General features: G+C 38.4%; 1 protein-coding gene across 3 annotated transcripts in view; it reads right to left on the bottom strand.

Annotated features, from left to right (window-relative positions):
* The window catches only part of SLC12A1 (solute carrier family 12 member 1), a 95,940-nt gene that overhangs the window by 15,938 nt on the left and 58,021 nt on the right, over positions 1-21,981 (bottom strand). For all 3 annotated transcript variants that reach the window (XM_077127797.1, XM_077127795.1, XM_077127796.1), the window contains exons 17-20: positions 18,262-18,402; positions 15,684-15,790; positions 11,378-11,460; positions 1,400-1,543 (exon numbers count right to left, since the gene is read on the bottom strand). In XM_077127797.1, coding sequence (XP_076983912.1) covers positions 1,400-1,543; positions 11,378-11,460; positions 15,684-15,790; positions 18,262-18,402 — 475 coding nt within the window. The remainder of the gene's footprint in view (positions 1-1,399; positions 1,544-11,377; positions 11,461-15,683; positions 15,791-18,261; positions 18,403-21,981) is intronic.

The following is a 21,981-nucleotide window of genomic DNA, read 5'->3' as shown; positions in this document are numbered from 1 at the left end:
ATCATTCTTTGTAAATACATAAAACTACTATACTACAGGTGAAATTTCATCCTGGGACTATAGTAAGAGAACAAGTAAGCAGAACCAAAAGATAGGAGGTGGCTTTTACAGGATACATTTCTTTGAAGTGCTGAACATTTTACATGGTTTATGTCAACCCAGACCAGAGGCTAAGTCTCTATTTGGTTCCTGCTGTTTGACTTGGAGAGCCTCACGGTGAAATGATCTTTCCTGGTCTCCCCACCAGCATATGATTCCAGTAAATGGAGAGCATTCGTGCATGAAGGAAATGCATGTTAGCATTCCAACTGTCTACCAGCAGAGGTCACTGTGCACCCCCCATTAAATTCAAATCCACAGTGTTTCTGGAAAGAAAGCAATTCTCAAAAGAGTCAGATGTTTGAATCACCCATTTATAAAACTTATAAAAACATAAAAGTTAATCTCTCCCATCCTCTGGTCCTCTGTCCAGAGATGTATATCAGACATTCAGAGATAAGTGTACCACTTAGCCAAAATTTGTGGTTAATACCAACGAAGTTCCAACTTGATAGAGCCTTCTGGTTTAAAATAAAGATGCTTTTTGAAATTAGTGTTTTAGTGGCTCCTCCATTTAACTGTGATAACTCAGCTCTCAGTGTCCCGAAATGTCTGAAAGGTGGAGGGGGCCAGATAAACTAGTTTGGGTATTGGTTCTTAAATTTCGATCCAATTTCCATCTTAATTAAGAAATTTCTACTTTATGGCATTCAATCTGCTTAAGCGTGGAATGACATCCCAACCAAATATTCTTATTTTAAGGTAAAGCTTTTACAGTATGATGGAACAAAGTGCACGATATTGATAAATGACAACAGCTTCTACCTTCTAAAAAACTATCTTCTCAAAAGAAATCTCTCATGAAGGGATACAGACTCTACAACGGGACTGGATATAAAAACTCAGAAATGGACAGCACAATACTACCCAATTGTAATGCAATTATGTTAAAACACTGAATGAAGCTGCATGTGAGGTATAGGTTTTTTGTTTTTGTTTTTTTTGTTTTTTTTTCTTTCTATTATTGTTTTAATTCTTATTCTGTTGTCTTTTTATTTCTTTTTCTAAATCGATGCAAATGTACTAAGAAATGATGAATATGCAACTATGTGATGTTATTAAGAATTACTGATTGTACATGTAGATTGGAATGATTTCTAATTGTTTTGTTAATTCTTTTTTTAATTAATAAAAAAAATATGAATTAAAAAAAAAAAAAAAAAAAAAAAAAGAAATCTCTCAGTTCCTACCTATACTTGATGGCCCCAACATCTTATATGTTGATTTCTGACTCCTAAAGATGCTTATGTAGTGTCTTATCTTGTAATCTTTCTTGCAATTTTTGTTTTTAAGTACTTACCTTTCTTAGTAGTTGGCTTAGTAATGTTCAACTTGCTGGCTTTTTTGAACAAGCCTCGAATGCCTCCACCCCCTTCTTCACAGTCATTGTCTTTGATAGTAGCTTCCAATGCCAATCTCTCCTGTTCTAATTTCTCTAATTCATCTGATAAAAGATGATAAAGTCATTTACTTAATTCAAAGCAACAGAGGCTCTAGGAACACTCTTATAAACTTCTTTAATATTAATAATTGGGTATATATGATCAAATGATTATGAGTGATAATGGATTTCATGAATGATTATTAAAAACTAATGCATTTAGGGGGTGCAAGGGTAGGTCAGAGGTAGAATTCTCTACCTGGGTTTGATCCCCGGTCCATGCACTTCCCAAACAAACAAACAAGCAAAACAAACAAACACCAACAAAAACCAAACAAACCCAAATTCAACAAATGGTGCTGCAATAACAGGAAACTCACATGGAAAGAATAATGAAATGTGCCTCAGCCACACAGCATACAAGAAAAATATCAAAACCAATGCATTTGAGCAAATTACATCCAGAATGTAAAAACAAGTAGCTTTAAATATTAAGTTATAATACATGAAGTCACTAGGTTTTTATTTGTGAGGGTAAAGGAGGTTAAATAATGCAGTTTTAATTTATTGCCAGCAAAAAGGAAAAGCCCAAACAAACAAAAACACATTCACTATATATAAGACCTTGTACAATGTAAGCTGCTGATTTACTGACCTAAGTAAGATACTGGGTCAGATATTTTATACCTGGAAGCAGTAAAATTATAGAAGTGCACTGGGTATGTATCAGGCACTCAACAAAGCCTCCTGAATTGAAACATAACACCAGACGGCAAGAATTAAAGCAAAATAACACATTATTATTAACACAATAACCTCTACAAGTTCTGAATGCAAATTACAGAGAAAACTATCTGTACCAACAATTCTTTCTCATAAGCAAGGACTTGGTTCTGCAGTGGGTGACTAAGGCCAAAGAAATAAGAGCTGAAATTTTTCTGTATCTGTCAGTGTTTAAATCGCTAAGGAGGGTCTCACAATTCTGAAGTCTAGATCATGAGGCAAGCTGTCCAAAATTTCCTGCCGGGGATTGAGACTCACAATTCAAGCTTTGATGTTGCTTCTGGCTGCCTTTTATCTCTTTTGGATTCTGATTGTGATGAAAAATTCCTAACTGCTATGTAATGCATGAATCCCTCTCTGACCTCAACGAGCACTGGATGCAGGATAAAAAAAAAACCTTGGTACAGGACCAAACTTTCAGCCTTTTTGCTTACATTGGGCAAGGTGGCTCTCTTGTCAGATTGCATCATTTTACCACCTTCTGAGAGCAGAGCCTTAGGAAATGAACAATGTTAAGAGGAAGAGAGTAGAAAACACAGATTCAGTATTACAGAACACTGGTAGGGTTTCTACAATCGTCAATCCTCGGAGACTGCTGCCTTATCTAACTGAGAAGCCATGCTATATACACTCTAGATTTTTCAATTATGTCCTAACTAAATCTCTCAGGACAGTCAACCTCCCTAGTTGGTGCTGTTCCTTGGCTAAGCAGAATCATCTAGCCTCTTTCTTAGCAATTTATCTTTCCTAGCGGCACAAGATTAAAGGTCAAACCACCCATGTGATTTCCCCAAAGCTTCAAAGATTCTCAAGATCACCAACTATAGAAAATCTGAGAACTTAGGCTGGGTTAGTCAAGCTCAAGCAGAAGCTGGAGAGATGAACACAAGCTGCACTGCACTGGACGTCATGACTGATTCGAGCTCAGCTGTGGACTTTATGACGTTAGGCAAGTATTCACTTTTTCTATGCTTCAGGTTTCCTATCTATGAAATTGAGTTTCACCACATTCCCTCTCTCCCACCCTTCCTAGCTCTTTAAAAAGAAGAAACAGAAGTTTCTGCATAGAGCTTTAGAGCTCCTTAAAGAATAACATGAGCGCATTCTATAGGTAGCATACTTATGACACTTCTGGAAATAGGCTTAGTCATGCAAAGCACATGGGGTATTTTGAGAAGCCTGGGAGTTATCAGTTACTATTCGTTGCACACTTTTGGGTGCCAGAGACTGAGTGGCACTTTATTCCTCCTCAAACAACTTTGAGATTGTTACTATTGTTATCCTCATTTTGTTGATGAAGAAACTGAGGTTCAGAGAGATTCAGTAACTTGTCACCCAGCAAGTCATGGTAATGTGAAGAGTTCTGCTTGACTCCAAATCCTGCGTGTTGCCCTCTATGAAGATGTTCTTCTTTTGGCTTATTACTATGATACTGGGATCAACTCTTCATCATCAGATGAACCTACTTACTGAAGGCACACGGTATAATGCCAAATTAATTCCCCTAAATGATGTCCCTGAAACATGTCATTTTAAAGGGAAGACTCCAAAGATAAGGTGTATTTGATGGGCTGCAGCAGCAGCAGCCAGATTTTGTCATCAATGCCTCTATGATGGCACCCTGGCTATTTCCCACCCTTCCAGGGTTTTGTAGGAGCTGACGGGGTGTGGGGGAGCAAGTTGCTCTCTGTAGTCATCTGAAGGTGCACAATTGTGAACTTCTCGGGGCAACTGTAAGGGTTGCCAGGAGGAGGAGGTTTTTTCTCTTGCCCTTTTTTGGCAGGTTTTAACATACCCCGTGATTAGCCACTGATTGCCTAATCACTGGTTGCTCATCCTCTGGTTTGGACAAAGGAGGGGGAAAAATACCCTCCTTTGTAACAGAGTCAGCTGGCTGGGCCAACTGTGAAGTACTCCAACAATTTGAGCGAAAAGTATGTACACAGTCCATCCAAGACAGAGCAGACTGCCAAAACTGCAAGTATGAGAAACAAAAGCAGGTTTCTTTTCCTGAACGATTCAGAATCAGCAAATCCCTTGAAGAGGACAGAGAAAGAGGATAATACAGTCTATCTTAAGGCTAACATCTGCTGTCTTTGCCATCTTGGATTCTCAGATCCACACAATGGTGCAATCTCCATGTGCTCAGTGATTTTGCAAATTCTTATTAGTGTTAATTCTTAGTTATGCACCTCGTAGATGATCTAAGGCCTCCTCCTGAGCACTCGCTCATTTCCTCATTTCAGCACTAATAGAAGTGATGTTCTGATTATCTTTTCTTCTGAATTACCTACCCGGTATACTGCTTGCCTCTGTTTGCATAGGAAATCAAGATTAGACTTTGTCAAAACATCTCTTTCAAGAGGAGTTGTGGTCGGCTGACTTGCAAAAGTGTACTATTAGCCACAAAGGGGCGCAGGGCAAGGGGTACGCATGGATAGACATACACTGATTTCCACCAAGTCGATAGGAGAAATTACTCAACCAATCGCCACTACATCTGCAATGCTTCAGGATCTACAAAGCCCTATCTACAGAGTATCTCATTTGATTCCAAAAACAATACTGGGTGTTGGCACAGCTGATGTTATTCTTCCCCATTTTACCCAATAAGAAAACCTAGGCTCACGAAATTCAAGTGATTCCCCAAAGGTCACTGCTTTCCATTCCAGTGATATCTGCCTGTTGAAGAAATACCGGTGTGCATTTTTTCAAGAAATCCTCCCCAAATGTCTCAATCAGAATTAATTTCTTCTACATTTCCATAATAGTCTGCTTAAAACTTTATAGCAGTTATTAAACTATAACTGTCTGACCCAGAGTAGAGTTTTAAGACACATGCCTATTTCACCCCCACTAGACCACAAACTCCTAGTGGGCAGGACTTATGTCCTATTTCATTACAATCATTGATGTGTTTACTTTGTGCCAAGTACAATGTCAAACACTTTGCAGCCATCATATCCTTTAACCCAAAACCACGAATCCGTGAGGTAGGTACCATAATTATTCCCATTTACAATGTGAGAAGTGAAACACAGAGAGGATAAATAATTTGGCCAAGGTTACACAGCTGAAAAGTGTCAAGGGTGGGATTTGGACTCAGATCTGTCTTGAGTATACTTGGAATGTCACATCCTCCCTCCCACATTCTTCACTGTGCACATCCTTCCTGCTCCCCCACCTCCACCCCACCCCACCACACCATGCCGTGCTGGCCACGTCTGCAGAGAAATGCATTAAAAAATAGTTGGTTGAAATAAACAAATGCTAGTTCACTACTAATCAATAGACTTCACTGCTTTTGAAAGTGTTATCTTTGCAAAGAAAGTAAAACTAAGTGAAGGGCTGTCAAGGATGGAGATGGTTGGGAGGTAGGTGCAGTAGGCAATGTTTGAGAGTCAATGCTAGGGCTGGTAGGGGCTGGTGATACAAACCAAGCTGGAGATGGCTGAAGGTAGGACAGGTGAGATTAATCAGAAGACTGAGCTGGCAAGAAGAGAAAGAAGCGTCCTCACTCTCTAGAAAAGGTCACCACCAGGGCATCAGGTACTACTAGAACACTGGGCATATGAGTCTTCTGAATTAGATAATGTCATAGCAAATCATGGTTTATAAGGCTACATTTTGTGTGTGTGTGTGTGTGTGTGTGTGTGTGTGTGTGTGTAGAGAGAGAAGGGTAGGGGAGAACAGGTGGAGAGAGTGAAAGAGAGAAAGCCTGCTCTTTCTCTTTTCCCAAGATTTTAAGATACTCCATGAGGTTCTGATAGTGGAAGAAAAACCTTTAGGTTCCATTAACGGAGGGTGGGTTCCTAATCAATCTCTTCATACATATCTCCAAGCAGTTCTCAAAGTAAGAACAAAGAGTGAATTCTGGGCCCATATCTTCATGCAAATGCCAAAATTTCCCGAAGAGTAGCTACTATATTTTCAAGTGCTTTATGAGTTGATTATATGGTAATCAATTGGAGTGATTATATTTTGAAATTCAATTACTTGTTAGATGGCCTCAAATGTACTATCCCTAGCCTTCTTTTTCCTTTAATTTTAGAAATAAGCAGGAGTCTACAAATTACAATCCACTTTAAATCTTAAGGAGAGAGAGCAGTCAATTAGCTGACAATAGAAGGGAAAGCAGGGAAACCCACTGGGGAATCACATCCCCTCCCATTTCACAGCATCCTTTTTCTTTATTAATTATTAAATTATGATTCTTTCCAGGTCAACCAACTCAAAGCTGCAAATGCTCATGTGAATCAATGTGCCATACCCCAGGTGAAGTCTCACTGAACTGAAGGCAGGAGGCAATCCTGCAGTGGCTGCTTCCAATCAAGTAATTATTTACTGCACTGCCATCTGTCTTTATTTTGCTAAGCTACTCGATCAGACACAGCAGTATCCCCACGCTCTGAGATGGCCATAAATTGTGCAGTACTCACACGGAATACTTGACCACAAAATATTGCAGATCACGTTCCATCATTTTATTTCCTACTAGTACAATTTGGACTCTTTGATGTAGTGGGCAAACTTGCTAAATACCCCTGGGAAGCAAACCATGTGAAATACAGTGTTCTTTTGTGTTGTCAGGCAATAAATTAATTTATTAAGAGAAACTATCAGCCATCAGTATTGAATGAGTTGCTGCAGCATACAAGTTAGAATGATTTGAGCATCGATCTTATTTATATAAAAGGTTATTCTCCTCACACAAGCCTATGATACAGTATAGAAATAATTGTCATTAGCTGGTAAATTACCTATAAAGCTGATTTCTATTCACTGCTTTATTAACTACAGTATATGGCCACTCTAAATTGCTAATATTTCCTTTAAATTATAATCTGTGATGACACTATGGTGCCTGTGTTGGAAAAGCTGTGATGATAATCATTAACATAGTGTAATGCAATACTCAAGATTTATCAGGCTCTTATTAAGCCTCATATTACAGTATAATATAAGGAAACACAAAGCTTGTGTCTTCCAATTCAAAATTTAATATGAGGTTGCATCATAAATTATATAAACTTCAAAACAATGCATGGAAATGCAGTGTAAAGTTAATTCCTATCATTATGTTGTTGTTTTCTCCCATGTTCCTCATGCATTTGTGTAACACTGTTTTTGTTTACTCTGGATAGCTGGTACTTATTATTGTTTTATTAACATCCAATTGTGTTTTTCCTTTGTATACTTCAAACATCAATGTTGATTTAAATGGGATACCTCCCTTGGGAAATTAAAAGGAGATGCAGGGCAGCCACAGTGGCTCAGCAGGCAGAGTTCTCCCCTGCCATGCCCAAGACCCCGGTTCGATTCCTGGTGCCTGCCCAGGCAAAAAAAAAATACAATTCACTGCTGGGATTCTTTCAAAAATACTATGGAATTTGGTTGCTATATTGCTTTATCAAGCTAAATTGATGATGTATTTTTGCAGATGTAACAGTGAGGGATGGGAAAAATATTTTTCAGCCAAATCACATCTTTCAGCTTGAAGAGATCAATGTAACATACAAAGCAAATGCGCAATCTAAATACAAATTGTATTTGCTATTCTTGTTTTTTAGATGGAAAACATGACAACAGAAAAGGCAGAAAGAAATGAAAATAAACCTGGGGAGTTAACAACAGTATAATTAGATTCTAGTATTTGGCTTCAAAGTGAGAGGTCTATCTTACTATAGATAGGCAGTCTCTATGCTGGGTGTTTTATGGAAGGCATGGAAATAGCTTTGCCCAATTCCCATATCTAAGATTTTACCACTGCCATTTAATATTACAGAAATCATTGTATTCGCTAGGTCTCCTTATTAACGTAGAAGATGGTAGAATACTGGGCTTCAGTTTCAAACAGACACAGGTTTGAATTCCAGCTCTACCAGCTATAAGCCTGGGAACCTTAGGTAAGCCTCGATTTTATCAGCTGTAAAATGGGGACAGTATACTTTCCTCATAGGATAGTTGGGATGATAAATGCCATAATATATGTGAACATGAAGCATAACTCTTAGAACATAAGTGCTCAAAAGTGTGAACTATTGTTGTTATTAATTTATTAAGTTCTATTAGGAAGGAATACAAATTAATCATGAACACCCTTGGAATAAATAAATCTGTTCTGAGATATATATGGTCCATAAGAGAGAAAAAGGGCATAAAAAGGGAAACTGGAGGCACCAAAGACAACTTTTATGCTGCAGTTTTGCATAGGGTGGACAATACCCCGAGTTTAATTTTTTAAAGCTCTTCATACATGATCACTGTATCTCTCTATTTTATATAAATACTGATGATTTCTAAATTCTTTTTTTTTCCTGCCTTTCCCCAAACACACCAAAATGGCTGCTTCAGAAAACTCACCTGATTCACTCATACTCCTTCTTGTTTTCATGAGACAATCATGAAAGAGCCAAATGGAATCTGGATCCATTAGATGTCACACTCTTGAAACCCTTACACACTTTTCCTTTCTGTTGAATTTACCCAACAAGACTCTGAGCCTCCTCTGCTCTTGTGTCCTGGAGCCCAAATGCTGCTGGAGGAAACTGAACTGGACAACCATAAGTGGGCTCTCACTGTTATAAGTTGATCAAACTTTCACTCATTTCTTCTTATCCTCATCTTGACTCTCTTGTTTTGGGAAGCAAACCACCATTCCAGTTTCACAGAAAGAAATGAGACTGCTGTGCATCATCTTTTTCAATTTATAATCCCACTCTTACAAATACATGTATATCATCATCAATCCTCACTCCTTTGCACCAATCTTCAAAGATGAAGTAACTTTTTCAAGTTTCAGGCCAACGCTTCTATCCATGCCCTTCCCTTGATTTGTGTTCCTCCAAGGTCTTACTTCAAGGGTCATCCCTTTCGTTGTCCATATCTTCAATCACACCCACCCTCTTGGGCCCATTTCTTCAGTCTGGAAACATGCCTATGTCTCCCTTCTAAGGCCTATGGATCTTCCTTTAGTAAATACCTTCAATTTTACTCTTCCTCTCAGCACCCACACCTCTTAAAATGTTTGACCACATCCACAGTCTCTGCTTCATCATCTCAAATTCTCTCCTGGCTTCTGCCAACACTGCTTTCAGAAATTGCTCTCATTAGGATTACATATGTGATGTCAATCAACTTCAGGAAAATTTATCTCATTATCTTATGCTCTTTTCTGCTGAATAATCAACAGTGTTTTAAGCACTCTACTCCTGTGGCTTCCATGATGCCACAGGTCCCTGGTTTCCTTACCTTTCCGACCACTCCTTCCCTGTTCCTTCTCTGAGGCCCTTTTCCTCTGCTTTGCCAAAACACACTCTGGGCTATACTGCCCAGTGTCACAGTCTCCATTTTAAACCTTAATTAGGATGCCTCTTAAATCTATAGCTCCAGCTCAGACATCCTGAAGACAAACACTAAATACCACACCCTTACTGGACATCTCTTAGTAGGGTTTCCTACAGGAGACCATTTAGCCAGGCACCCCCTCATTAAACCCACTCTTTCTCTTACAGTTCCCATTTCCATTGGAGGCACCATCAATAATCTAGTCAGTCAAAAGAGTCTTTCTTCACTCCTCCCTTGCCCTTAACCCACACATCCAGTCACCCCTCCCGTGCTGTTCTTTGTACCTCCCAAGTGCTTCTAATTCTGTCCTTTTCTCATCATCCCTACTGAAGTGGTCCTAAGTTAGCTGTCATAGTCTCTTATTTTAATTATTATAAAAATCTTTTGATTTGTTCTCTTTGAGTACATTCTAATCTTTGAGTCTGTGCCTCATGAAACTGAAAGAGTACGAAATCTAAAACCCACATTTTACCACATTTTTCCCTCACTCAATTCCCTTCAATGGCTACTCATTGTCAAAAAAGATGGTCAAAGATTTTTAAACTGAAAGTAAGATTTTCAAATTTGGCTCCTCCTTATATTTGTAGCCTCATAATTCACTATTCTCTGCTTCATACTTTTCACTTCAGGAACACTAATGTGCTCTCAGTTGCTCATATACCCCATTCCTCCGTGCATCCGTGTCTTCCTACTTTTGCTAATGCTGTCCTATTGACCCCAAACACAGCCCCCCCCCAACTCCCTCCTCATTCCCCACCCCCCACCCCCCACCCCCACCCATAACATTCCATTCTTAACACCTACTCATCCACTAATTCTCAAATGGAAGTTAAATTTTCTCCAGGAAATCTTCTTGGAATTAAGTGCCCCTTCTCTGTTTTGAATAATTCCCTGTTTATGGTTATCATCACACTAATAATATATCATTTGCCCTCACTTGGCTGTGTGTCTTTTGAGGGTACAGACAGGCTCTTAGTAATCTTAGTCTACCCAGTACCTATACCTGTACTATGCATGATACATAGTAAGCACCCCCAAATATCTGTTGAATTAATGCACCTCACACAGAAATAAATCTTATGTCTTGGTATCATGTCTTCAGTGGGGCTGGCATTTCTTTGGCCCTACTGGGAGGTTCAGGTAGAGAGATAAGTCATGACTGGTGTACTGTCTTAGTCTTCCAGTGACTCTTTGAATGCATCCTTTACTTCATGCACAAGAGGTTATGTTTAAATTCTAAGACTAAACAAGTATACCAAATTCTCTACAGGGAAAAAGCAGTCACTAATCTGAATTAGTGTTTCTGCCTCCTACTTAGATTAGTGATTCACAGCGTGATACATTCAGCCTCATTTCCATATAAGCTACAAACCAGATCATAGGCTCTTAAAAACAAATACACGTTTTTCCCAGGAAAGAATTAATCTTCATTTTCTGAAACATCTTGCAGATATTAATTCGTCAGCTTATTTTACTGAAGGTATTTATTTTCCGTGATGCTGGCTTTGTGTTTTTGTGATAAGAAAAATAATTGATGACTACCTTGAATTACTCTTTATTTCTAATTCCCAGGACAAAGGCCACTCTGTTAATAATGGGGAAAACACAGGAGGAAGAGACACCATGGGTCAGTGCCAGAATTAAGTCCCTTCGTTAGGGGATCTTATCTGCATCATGCACGGCCGAATCCCCAGCACTTAGAACAATGTCAGGCACAGAGTAGCTGCCCAATAAAATATCTGTTGGTTGAATGAAAATAGCACATACCTTGTACCTGGAGAACATGAGAGATGTCAAACCCTTGGTTGATTCTAACTATGACCACACCGATCTCAAAATCAAACGCGTCACTGAAAGGGGAAGTGCAGTGGTTAGCGATTTAAATGGTTCCTTTAATCCTCAAGTTTGAGACAAATATTACATTTGCTTCTAGGATTGTGGTATAATTGAACTATTAAAATTCACACTTTAGAATATAGTTAAGAGCTGGAGCCTTTTCTGTTTGTATGTTTGCTCTCCCCTTGTGCCTTTTTAAAATTTTGTGGTAACGTATCTCTAACATAAAATTTGCCACTTCAACCATTTTGAGTGGACAATTCAGTGATATTAATTACATTCACAAGATTGTGCTACCATCACCACCATCCATTACAAAACGTTTTCAACAGAAAAAATCTGAACCCATTAAGCAATAACTCTGTTATTGTAAGCCCTTCTCCCCCCGCGTCCCCCTCCACCTGGTAACCTCTAATCTCCTGCTTGTTAATTTTCTGATTCTAGGTATCTCATATAAATAGAATGATATCATATTTGTCCTTTTTTGTCTGGCTTATTTCACTCACCATTATTTTCAAGGTTCATCCATGTTGTAGAATGTAGCAGAACTTCATATCATTTTATAGCTGTATAGATACACAACTAATCTGTTGATGGACACTTGTCCTTCAACAGATGATCAGATGGTTGTTTCTACCTTTTGACTACTATGAATAATTCTGTTGTCAACATCGATGTACAAGAACCGGTCTGAGTCCCTATTTCAGTTCTTTTGGGTACACACCTAGGAGTGGGATTGCTGGGTCATATAGTAATTCTATGCTCAACTTTTTGAGGAACAAACTGTCTTCAACACACAAAAAGCTATGTGCCTTTTAAAAATATATTCTGGGTAAAGGAAACTAAATCACTCACTCTAGAGCCAATTTATTCAAATAATACTACCAATTAGAATTTTGATGAAGGGGTTTTCACATACTTTCAAAATAAGTGATTCCTTTATAAAATAAGCAAAACAATTACTAAAATATTTAGAACAGAGAGTTTTCAAGCTGCCAAGAACCTTTGAAATTGATAGCCAACCTTCCCATCCTTTGAGGAGGAATCCATCTATGACAATTATGATATTGAGTTCTTGGTAAAAAATATTTCCAGTTCCTCTAAGAAATTTTTATCACTGACTCTGGACAGGACATATGAAGCAATGTTTTTTCACAGTCACCTTAAAGATGGTTGTTGTGCCTTCTCTGCACTCAAGCCAATAGAATAAGATAATCTAGAAGGGAAAGGCAGTTCTCTTGCTTTTATCTCTGTTCCTGTAGAATGTTTTCTCTGGCCCCAAATAGAGAATCAAACCAATTAATACTTTGAGTTTATTTTAAATTTTCTCCTCGGGTATTCCTTTATTCAGTCTTCTATGGACTTGAAACCCAGGACTTCTTACCGTTGGATCACCACCTCCCAGACGCAATGCAGTCTGGGATTGTTCTAGTTTATGCAACCAGGTTTCCAATGGCCAAAGTAAATGCGAATTTTCAGATAATGATATAAATAAGTTCAGGTTAATATGACTAACCACTCAAAATTCAAACCATAAATGATCATCACTTTACATAACAGATCCACTCTAGCAAAAGCTGCCACAAAGCAAATTCCTGTTAAGTCAGTCCTTGATTATTCTTGATTGTAAAATATAGACAATGTGTTCTACATTTGGATTCTGTGTTAGACAAAACAATAGACCCCCGAAGTCTTAATCCCAGGAAGCAGTGAACATGTTACCTAACATGACAAAAGTGACTTTGTAAATGTGATTAAGTTAAGGGCTTTAAAATGGGAAGTTTATCCTGGATTATCAGTGGGCTCAATGTAATCACAAAGGCCCCTGAATGTGAAATTGAGAGGCACGAGAGGAGGTCAGAGTGATGTGATGAGAGAAGGACTCAAATTGCCATTTACTGGCTTAAGAAGTGGGCTATAAGCCAAGAAATGTGGGCAGGCACTAGAAGCTGGAAAAGGTAAGGAAAGTAATTCTCCACTAGAGCTTCCAGAAGGGAATGTAGCTGGCCCCACACTTTGATTTTAGTTTTCCCTGTCAGACTTTTAATCTATAGAACTATAAGATAAAAGTTTGTGTTGTTTTAAGGTACTAAATTCAAGATAACCTATTATAGTAGTCATAGAAAACTAATACAGATTCGTATTAAATTTAAATTACACTGAAGTATATTACAGACCTTTAAATCCTTTCATTCAAAGAAAAGTGGTAAAATACTGTATTATTGTAATAATACTGTGTGTTAATAATAACTCTGTGTTTTACTTTGTCATAAACAACAAAAAGACTAGAAAGGAAGATATAATACAAATATACCGTTATCTTCCTTCTATATTAACCCCATTGCTAAGATAGTAAAGTCATTTAACTTTATCAAGCCAGCCAATTTTATACTAGTACAAGTCTGAACTTTATTACCAAGAAAACCATTCTTTATTGTAAAAGCCAGAGGCATCCTTGGTACAGTATTACTGGGTTGGATTATTTTGGTTGCTTTGAATTACTAGTACGTTTGGGAGGGTGGGGAGGTTAGAAGTTGTCCCAGGTAATTTTGTATCAAATAATGGACAGCCTGATCAAAGATTTACATGCTTCTTCCTATGTGCTTATTTTTTCTCTTCCTTTACCTCCTTTCTTGTCAGAGGTGAGGATAAAATTTTACTGAAGAGTCTGAACAACAGAAAGCAGATTTAATCCAGCCCCAAGAATATCTGGTCAGTAAGAGGCTGTGATTCTAAATGTATCAGAACGATGTTGGCTGAGCTGGTGAAATTCTGATCTTGATCAGAATCCTGGACCAGCAGGAGTCCAATGACAGCACATAGCACCAAGGCTTTGTATGTCTGAGAAACCCAACCCAGGAAAATGCATTTACTACATAGGTTCCCAACATTAGAACTACTGTTAAGTAAATTTCTGTTTGATCCGAGTGATGCATTTAACTTCGGAAGATGAAAACCATTCTCGAACGGGTCTTTACAGTGAAACTAATAATAGAATGCAACTGTTTTACATTGCATAAATCTCTCCCAAATAATAATAAATGGGATGCTCATGCTAGCAGGGAGCAGAGGAAATAGCCTGATTAAGAACTAAGCGTATGCCTGCTTTGAAGGGGTGAAGATTTCTTCCCTGTGTAGGATGGACTTTTTGTTTTTGTTTATTTTGTAGTGTGGACTTTTAAGTGCAACAGTAGTTGTGAGAGCAAAGCAAAGCCAGACCTCAGGCGGAAGAAACCTTCCATTTTCAGACCTGTTCATGCAAAAGACGGCTGTTGGGTGTAGCTAATCTTGGGTGGATTCTGGTTCATTATTTTCAAGCCTGGAGGACAGGCCCACTATCTAGAATGGTCATTGAGGACACCCTGCCTCTCTCTTTATGTATAGTGCTTGTGTTCTCTGATTCAAAAAAAGGAATGAAGCCAGGTAATACTGTTTGTATGTATTTTTACTTTGGGATGCAGCAGAGCACTGTAGCTATGAGTTTGGTTTGAATTTGGATGCTCCTGGGTTGGAATCCCAATTCTGCCCCTTACTGAATTCTTTTCAGCACGTTATTTCATTTTTAATGTCTGTTTCTCTACTTGTAAAACGGGACAACAATAATTCTTATTTCAAAGACTTCTTGTGAGAAATGAATGATTCATGACAAGGATGCTCACTCAGCACCTGGCACATAATGAGAACTATCATTGTTACCTCTACCCCAAGACTCTTCAAATGTTTAGGTCTGATACGTCCCAGGGCATTTAAAATTCACGTCCTATGCAGAAACCAATCCTGCTACACATTAGAGGCACCCAGCATCCAGCTCCCCATATCAGCAGAGGGAAATGTGAGGTCATCGGGTCTTAGACATGTTATCCATGCCTCAGAAGAAGACAACTGAAATGGAGAGCGCAGCAGCCACCGCAAGATCTCACGTGTTTTGAAAGCAAAAAAAAAATCCTCCCTTAACTAGCTGTCCTTGCTTTTAATCTCATCAATAGGTTTCAGCGTTGTAATTCTAAATGTTTACCTTTCGCTTTGACAGTGATATCTTTCCCTCCCTGCATCCTCCAACATTCCGATTCCCTCAAGTTCAATTATTGGTGGTGGTATTTTCACTTTGGCAAGGAATTGAGAGGAACGGGGAAGCGTGCTCACGTCAGACAATGGAATCTGGCACAGCGGTGTCGACTCCATACTGCCCTGGCTAGCGCTTCATAAACAAGAATACATCTTGAAAGCCATCACTTACTGTATGATTCCCACGTAGTTCTCAGTCTCTGTTAAGGGAGCTTTCCTCCAGTTTCGTTTATATCCAATCACCAGAGTGTTTGGTTTCATTCTTCCCAAGCCTGAGGCCTGAACACAGGACACATAAACATGGGCAACCCTTACCATACTCCGAAACCACTGCCGCAAATGAAAACTAATGCTCAGAAGAGCACCGGAGTAATGTTCTGCAGATTCTGAAGATTAGATTACATTTTAGTGCACGTCCTTCATGCTCGAGCCCAAGCATAAAATAGAAAGATTAGCTCTAAATCATCTCAGCCATAAATGGATTTTAGATGACAGAAATGTAGCTTTTCTAAATTAGCAGTCATCTGCATTTCTTCTGACACACTCATTAAAATGGTTTAATAATTTAAAATCAAGTGAAGGCTGGTTAGCTGTTGGTGTGCATGTTGTAACTTGGTGGTTCAAAGCTGTCCACCTGTTCTATCCATAATGTCATTAGCAATAAATCCATGTTTGGAAAATTCCTATATATAAGGATCACTGAAATCCGTACGTATATTATTTGTTGAAGAGTAACACAGCTGGGTAATATGTTTCCAGAACTTAATCCACATGTATGGCAGTGTCCATTAATAAGCATCATCCATATCAGAAGTTTTGTTCTCTCCATTAGATGATTGGATATGGTTTTGTTTAGTTCAATTTAACTTGGCAATATTGTTGAGCAGGCATTAATTGTAAAGTGCTATGTTGGATGCTTTGGGAGACTAGCAAGCTGTGTTCTTTGACCTCAAAAAGCATAATAAGGTAAGGATGACAAGATACACCCAGTTAATTTTAATACATGTCTAAAAGCAATTGGAGCTCATATGGAAGCACAAAGGAAAAAAAACCTGAATTCCAGTTGAGGGCTCATGAATGGGTTCATCGGAGATGCGGCATTTGTGCTTGGTCTTGGAAGTTGGTTAGGTTTTGACAGGCAAAGATAGGGAGAGCAGAGAGAATGAAGGAAGGGCATTCCGGCTGATAGAAACAGTGAAACAAATTCATAAAGCTGGACACTTGAGAGGTGGGCAGCAGAACGTTGGGAGGAGATAGGCCCTGAAAGAGGATTCCAGAAACTTTTTCTCCACCACATTTGGGATATTGCTCTTAGAAAAGTACCGGTAGAAAAACAGCTTCTTAGAACTTTCATTTGACCTTCACCATTGCCAAAGAAGAATGGATGTAACCTTGACCATGACTATACTATATCTGGGGGATGTGGTTATTTATTCCAAAACTTCTCAGATGCACAGAAGGCTTTATCCAAACAGGTGTGATTGCAATGTTTGCCTTTATTATCACTCCGTCTGGTCCTTTTGCCAGGACCCTTTGGTTCTTTTCCATACCTATGCCTTTTCTGTCCCTACTTTAATTCCTCGCCTGTCCTCCCATTCCTAGTTGAAAATTTTATTATTTTACAAATCTTCCATGAAAATATTACATTAAACGTGTAACTTTTCCAATATATTTAACCAAAAAGCTACTGAAAAGAAGAGTGACTGACTACTAAAAGAAAAACCAACATCTTCAATGGCATCTACTTTCATGGTTTAGCAAATTAAAAACAGATGAAAACAGGCTCATTGAGGGTAATATGTTTTTCAGAAATGGCTTGTCTGCATGTGCAGCTACTTTGCAAGTGCTCTTCAGGGACATTAGAGATGGAATGCATCAAATAGTCATAATCTCCAAAATATTACAGTTTAATCAATATTTTTCTTTCCTGCCTGCATAAGCATCAGAGCTATCTGGATGCAGTCCTGAATTCTGACAGTCCTGAATATGGCAACTCTGAAAGCCAAATGTACCATTATACTCAGAATTGCGCCTTTTTAACCATATTCAAACCAAAATGATTAGAAAGCCAAGTCCTACAATTTCTGAGGATCTCTTAGATTCTTTAAGAATTCTCTGGCACTATATACTATGAAGATCAGAACTAGGGAAGGATTTTATGTACTTATTACAGAAAGGATAAGGAAGAATAGGAGAGAAAGAATAAGGGAGGAAAGGCAGGGGAACTGTGCTTTAGTGTTGAGCCGCAGAGATGATTACATTTTCTTCAGCCTTCTGGAAATAATTTAGGGGAACGTGGAGATTTTATGCTCAGATCACCAGGCATTTTGCTGGTTGAGTCTCACGATTGCCCTCATATCAATTGCAAGTAAAAAAAAAGGAAAAGAATGCCTGACTTGAATGTTGCTATATGCAGCATGAGATGCAAAAATAGTTCAAAGTTTTAATAAGATCCTAAATGTAAATGTCGTCGACCAGAACAAATTTGCATTTCAATAAGTATGTGGACAGAACATATGCTGGTGGCCAAAGGCAGCCTCGTTTTCATTTCCTGTGTATAATTCATAGCGCCTCGGCAGAAGAAGTCTCTCCTTTTGTTTTAGCATTGCCTAGCCTCGGGAATTCTAATGAAATTCCTGAACCATCTGCACTGATCTGTGATCGAAGATCCATTAGCTTCAGGAGCCTCATTAACATGGAGTGCTAATTGTCATTTGCCTTTGTACGCATTCCCTCACTGCCGGCCTTACCTGAAGGAGACTTCGCACACCATCTCTGAAACAGTCTGCTGCCACCGCAGCATAAAAAGCCTTGACTTTGTTCTTTATAAGCCAAGACTGCTTTTTCGCCATGCCACTGTTCATCTCCTTTACACACAGCTTGCGCGGTCCCTGTACGACACAATGAAATATTGGTTAGAAGCCCTGCTATTATACATCACACTGCTGTTGTTTTCTAAAGGACAAAAATAGCTGGCAATGCCCCACTGAGTTAAGAAATGGGAAAGAGGGAAAAACACCTCACTAAACAGGGTTCACACAGATTCAACCTTTTGGAGAGGATCTATGCTTCTCACATTATTCACTTTCCACCCAAAATGACTGGAGTTATTAACACCTGCTTAATTAACTGCCTCATTCTGAACGAAAGGAAGAGCCGAGGGCATCATGGCACATGAGGAAAATACCGCAAATGTGATTGAACAGGCTCAGAGTAAATACACAATCAACCTCTGAATAGCAAGAGCCACTTTTTGCAATGTGAAGGAAATCTCAGCTAGAGCCCAATTTCAAGAAATGGACAGAGTTCTCGGGAGCCGGAACATGATGTGAGCTGCAAATTCTGCCATGAACTACCATATCCTGACAATTCTATTAGGCTGATTCATTGGTTTTTGCGTGTCATAAGAATGCCCTTGTACCACTTTCCCCTATGTTATGTTGACACACTTCCATTCAAATAAATGAACATTTCCCTCTTACTCTATGTATTTGGTGGGAACAAAAGTTCACATGCCGACGAGATAAGAAGAATGGAGGAGATGAAAAGAGAAAGGGGTAGGGGTTGTGGTTGGAGATGAGGCATTTTGTAATTTCAAGATTTGAGTTCCTGAAACTATTTGTGTTTCTCCTTCCTTAAATGCTCAAGCTAGCTCTTTCCTTCTTATGTTTCAGTTCAATTCAAAAAGTGTTTTTGTTTGTTATGTGCCTGGCAGGGTGTAAATCTACTATTTTCTGGGAAATTCTTTCAACTGAAGAGAGATTTCATATTTTGTTGAATTGTCTTAGGTTTCACATGAATGGCTTGGATCTTGACAAAATGCAGATTCTCTTTCAGTAGATCTGGGATGGGGCCCAAGATTCTGAATTTCTAAAAAGCTTCCAGGTGATATGGTATGGCTGCTGCTGGTCCTCAGACCACATTTGGACTCTCTATTAGAGAATCTTGGATAGGAGAGAAAGAGAATTGAACTGAATGCAAAAAAAAAAAAAGAAAAAGTCCTGACTTTTTGGTCAGACAGAACGGGCTTCCAGTCTAACCTTGGCCATTTCTGCAATAATCGATTATCTCTGAGTTTTGATAACTTATACTGAAAACATATTAAAAACTCTATCCTGATGTGAGAGACCTGGGTTGGATTTCTGGACCATTCACCCAGCACCCTCCCCACCAAAAAAAAAAATTTAAAAAACCTATATTCCACAAAGTTGTTTTAAGTAGTAATGATAAAGTAAAATTCCTGAAATACAGCAGGTGCTCATCAAAAGTTGATTTTTATTATCTTAAAAGAGTGCTCACAACCTCCTTGAAGTCCCAAACCTAATTCTACCGCTGTGCTGTTTCTACTACGGAGCTGAAAGAGCACTGAACTGGGAATCAGGATGCAGGGTTTAGATCTGGCTCTGCCTCTAACTAGCTGCCACTCTGGGTATATATCACTTGTCTTGATGCAGGTTCTACATCCATGAAAATAAGTAAATGGCTTAGATCAGCATGACCCAGTAGGATAACCCTTAGATACATGTGGTTTTCAGCACGTGAAATGTGGCTAGCTCAAACTAAGAGATGCTGGAAGTGTAAAAAAACATACTGGATTTTGAAGCCCTAGTACAAAAATAAAAAAGAGAGAATGCAAACTATCTCTAATACTTCTATATTGGTTATATGTTGAAATATAATATTTTGGATATATTGGGTTAAATAAAATATATTATTGATATTAATTTTACAGTTTCTTTTTGTTCTTTTAATGTGGCCACTAGAACATTTAAATTATATTTTACGTTTCCATTGCATAGCACTGGTCTAGATGATCTCTGGGGCCCTTTCCACTTTAATATTCTATTTAAATTAGATCAGATTCTTTATGCACTTTTTTTTCAAGATTGTTTGTAGAAACTGTCAACTTTTCAAAACAACTTGGATGACTTACATTAAAGTTTAAAAATGAGAACTTTCAATGAAGGTAGAGGAGGTAGAGAGATGGGGAGTGTATTTAAGACACCAAAAGACTTAGCCTGAGGAAAGGTGCATCACCAGAGATCAAATTTAGCTCAGGCATCCAGACAGTCATATTGCACCACTTCTTTGGTCCTTTCTAGCCCCCATCAATTGCAAAAGAAAGAAGGAATATTTTGTGCAAGGAAGCTCAATGGTACCAGCGTTCATGAGATAGAGGAAAAATCAACAGTCAGGAAAGATGTTGGACCATGAGTATACTGAGCGCACCATAGTGACTGTGAGCCCCTGGGGAAACTGGCATTTATTTAAATAAATACAGTCTAATGTATATTTATTAGTCTTACAAAAATCCAGATTAAAGATTAATTGTGACAGAGAGATTTACTTTAATACCCAAATTTGCCATATCGAGAAGTCATAAAAATATTTCATGCAGAATCTCTCTTTGCTAAGAGCGATGATAACATCCTTGTAGCACACATACTAATGTAAGGCAAGGTTGCAATACAAATTGTAGTAGTAAGGAAAACAAAGAGGGAAGGCACCCTGGAAGATAATTATTCAACATCCAGATGTGTCATAGCCACAAAAATGGATTTAACCACCCAGTTAAAATATTATAGTGATTAGATTCAGTTAAGATCCAAAGTATGAGTACATAAATTAATTTAGGATTTGAATAGACAAAGAAGCTTTAAAAATCTTGTATATATATTCTAATTTTGATACTAATTGAGAAAAAGGTAAGAATTTATAATTATCCAGTCTGGAGAAGAAGTCGATGTGAGGTGGCTTCAAATAAATGAATATTATGACAAAGAAAGAGTTTGCAAAGGAGCTTTGACATCATTAGAATCAACTTGAGGAATTGGGCAAAGCACATTGTTATTTCCAACTTTTATTTTTCAGAACACCAAAAGTCTTATTTTTCTGTCTTTGCTTTCATTGCTGCTCTGGAACTGTGGGAAAGGGAATTTTCTTCCTTTTGATTCAGTCCATATATCATCTCACCATGCTTCCTGATACCCACTCCTAGGTCATTCCATTCTTTATGTATTTGGTCACGTCACTATTTTATTAAAGTCATGGGAGAGTCTTATTGACAAAAGGAAAATAAATGCATGTAAAAAGAATGCATTTGCTTTTTGGTGGGTATAAAGGTTGGATTAGGAGGAAGTTAGAGATGGAAGAGAAAAGGAGAATTTTAGTTTTTGTGAGGTCATCAGTGCCTTAACTGTCCTCCATTATGCCTTAATTAGAAGTCCCTTATTGTGCCAGTTTGAAGCTATTATGTTCCCCAGAAAAGCCATGTCCTTTAATCCTCATTCAGTATTGCTGGTGGGAGCATGTTGACTGTTTCCATGGAGATGTGGCCCACCCAATTGTGGATGGTAACTTTTGCTTAGACTGTTTCTATGGAGATGTGTCTCCACCCATGTAAAGGTGGGGCTGTTTACTACGGACCTTTAAGAGGGAACCATTTTAGAAAAAGGTTGAGAGCCACACAG

Source organism: Tamandua tetradactyla, chromosome 14, assembly GCF_023851605.1.
Source record: "Tamandua tetradactyla isolate mTamTet1 chromosome 14, mTamTet1.pri, whole genome shotgun sequence".
Taxonomy (NCBI): Eukaryota; Metazoa; Chordata; class Mammalia; order Pilosa; family Myrmecophagidae; genus Tamandua; species Tamandua tetradactyla.
This window is presented reverse-complemented; position numbering and strand designations above follow the sequence as displayed.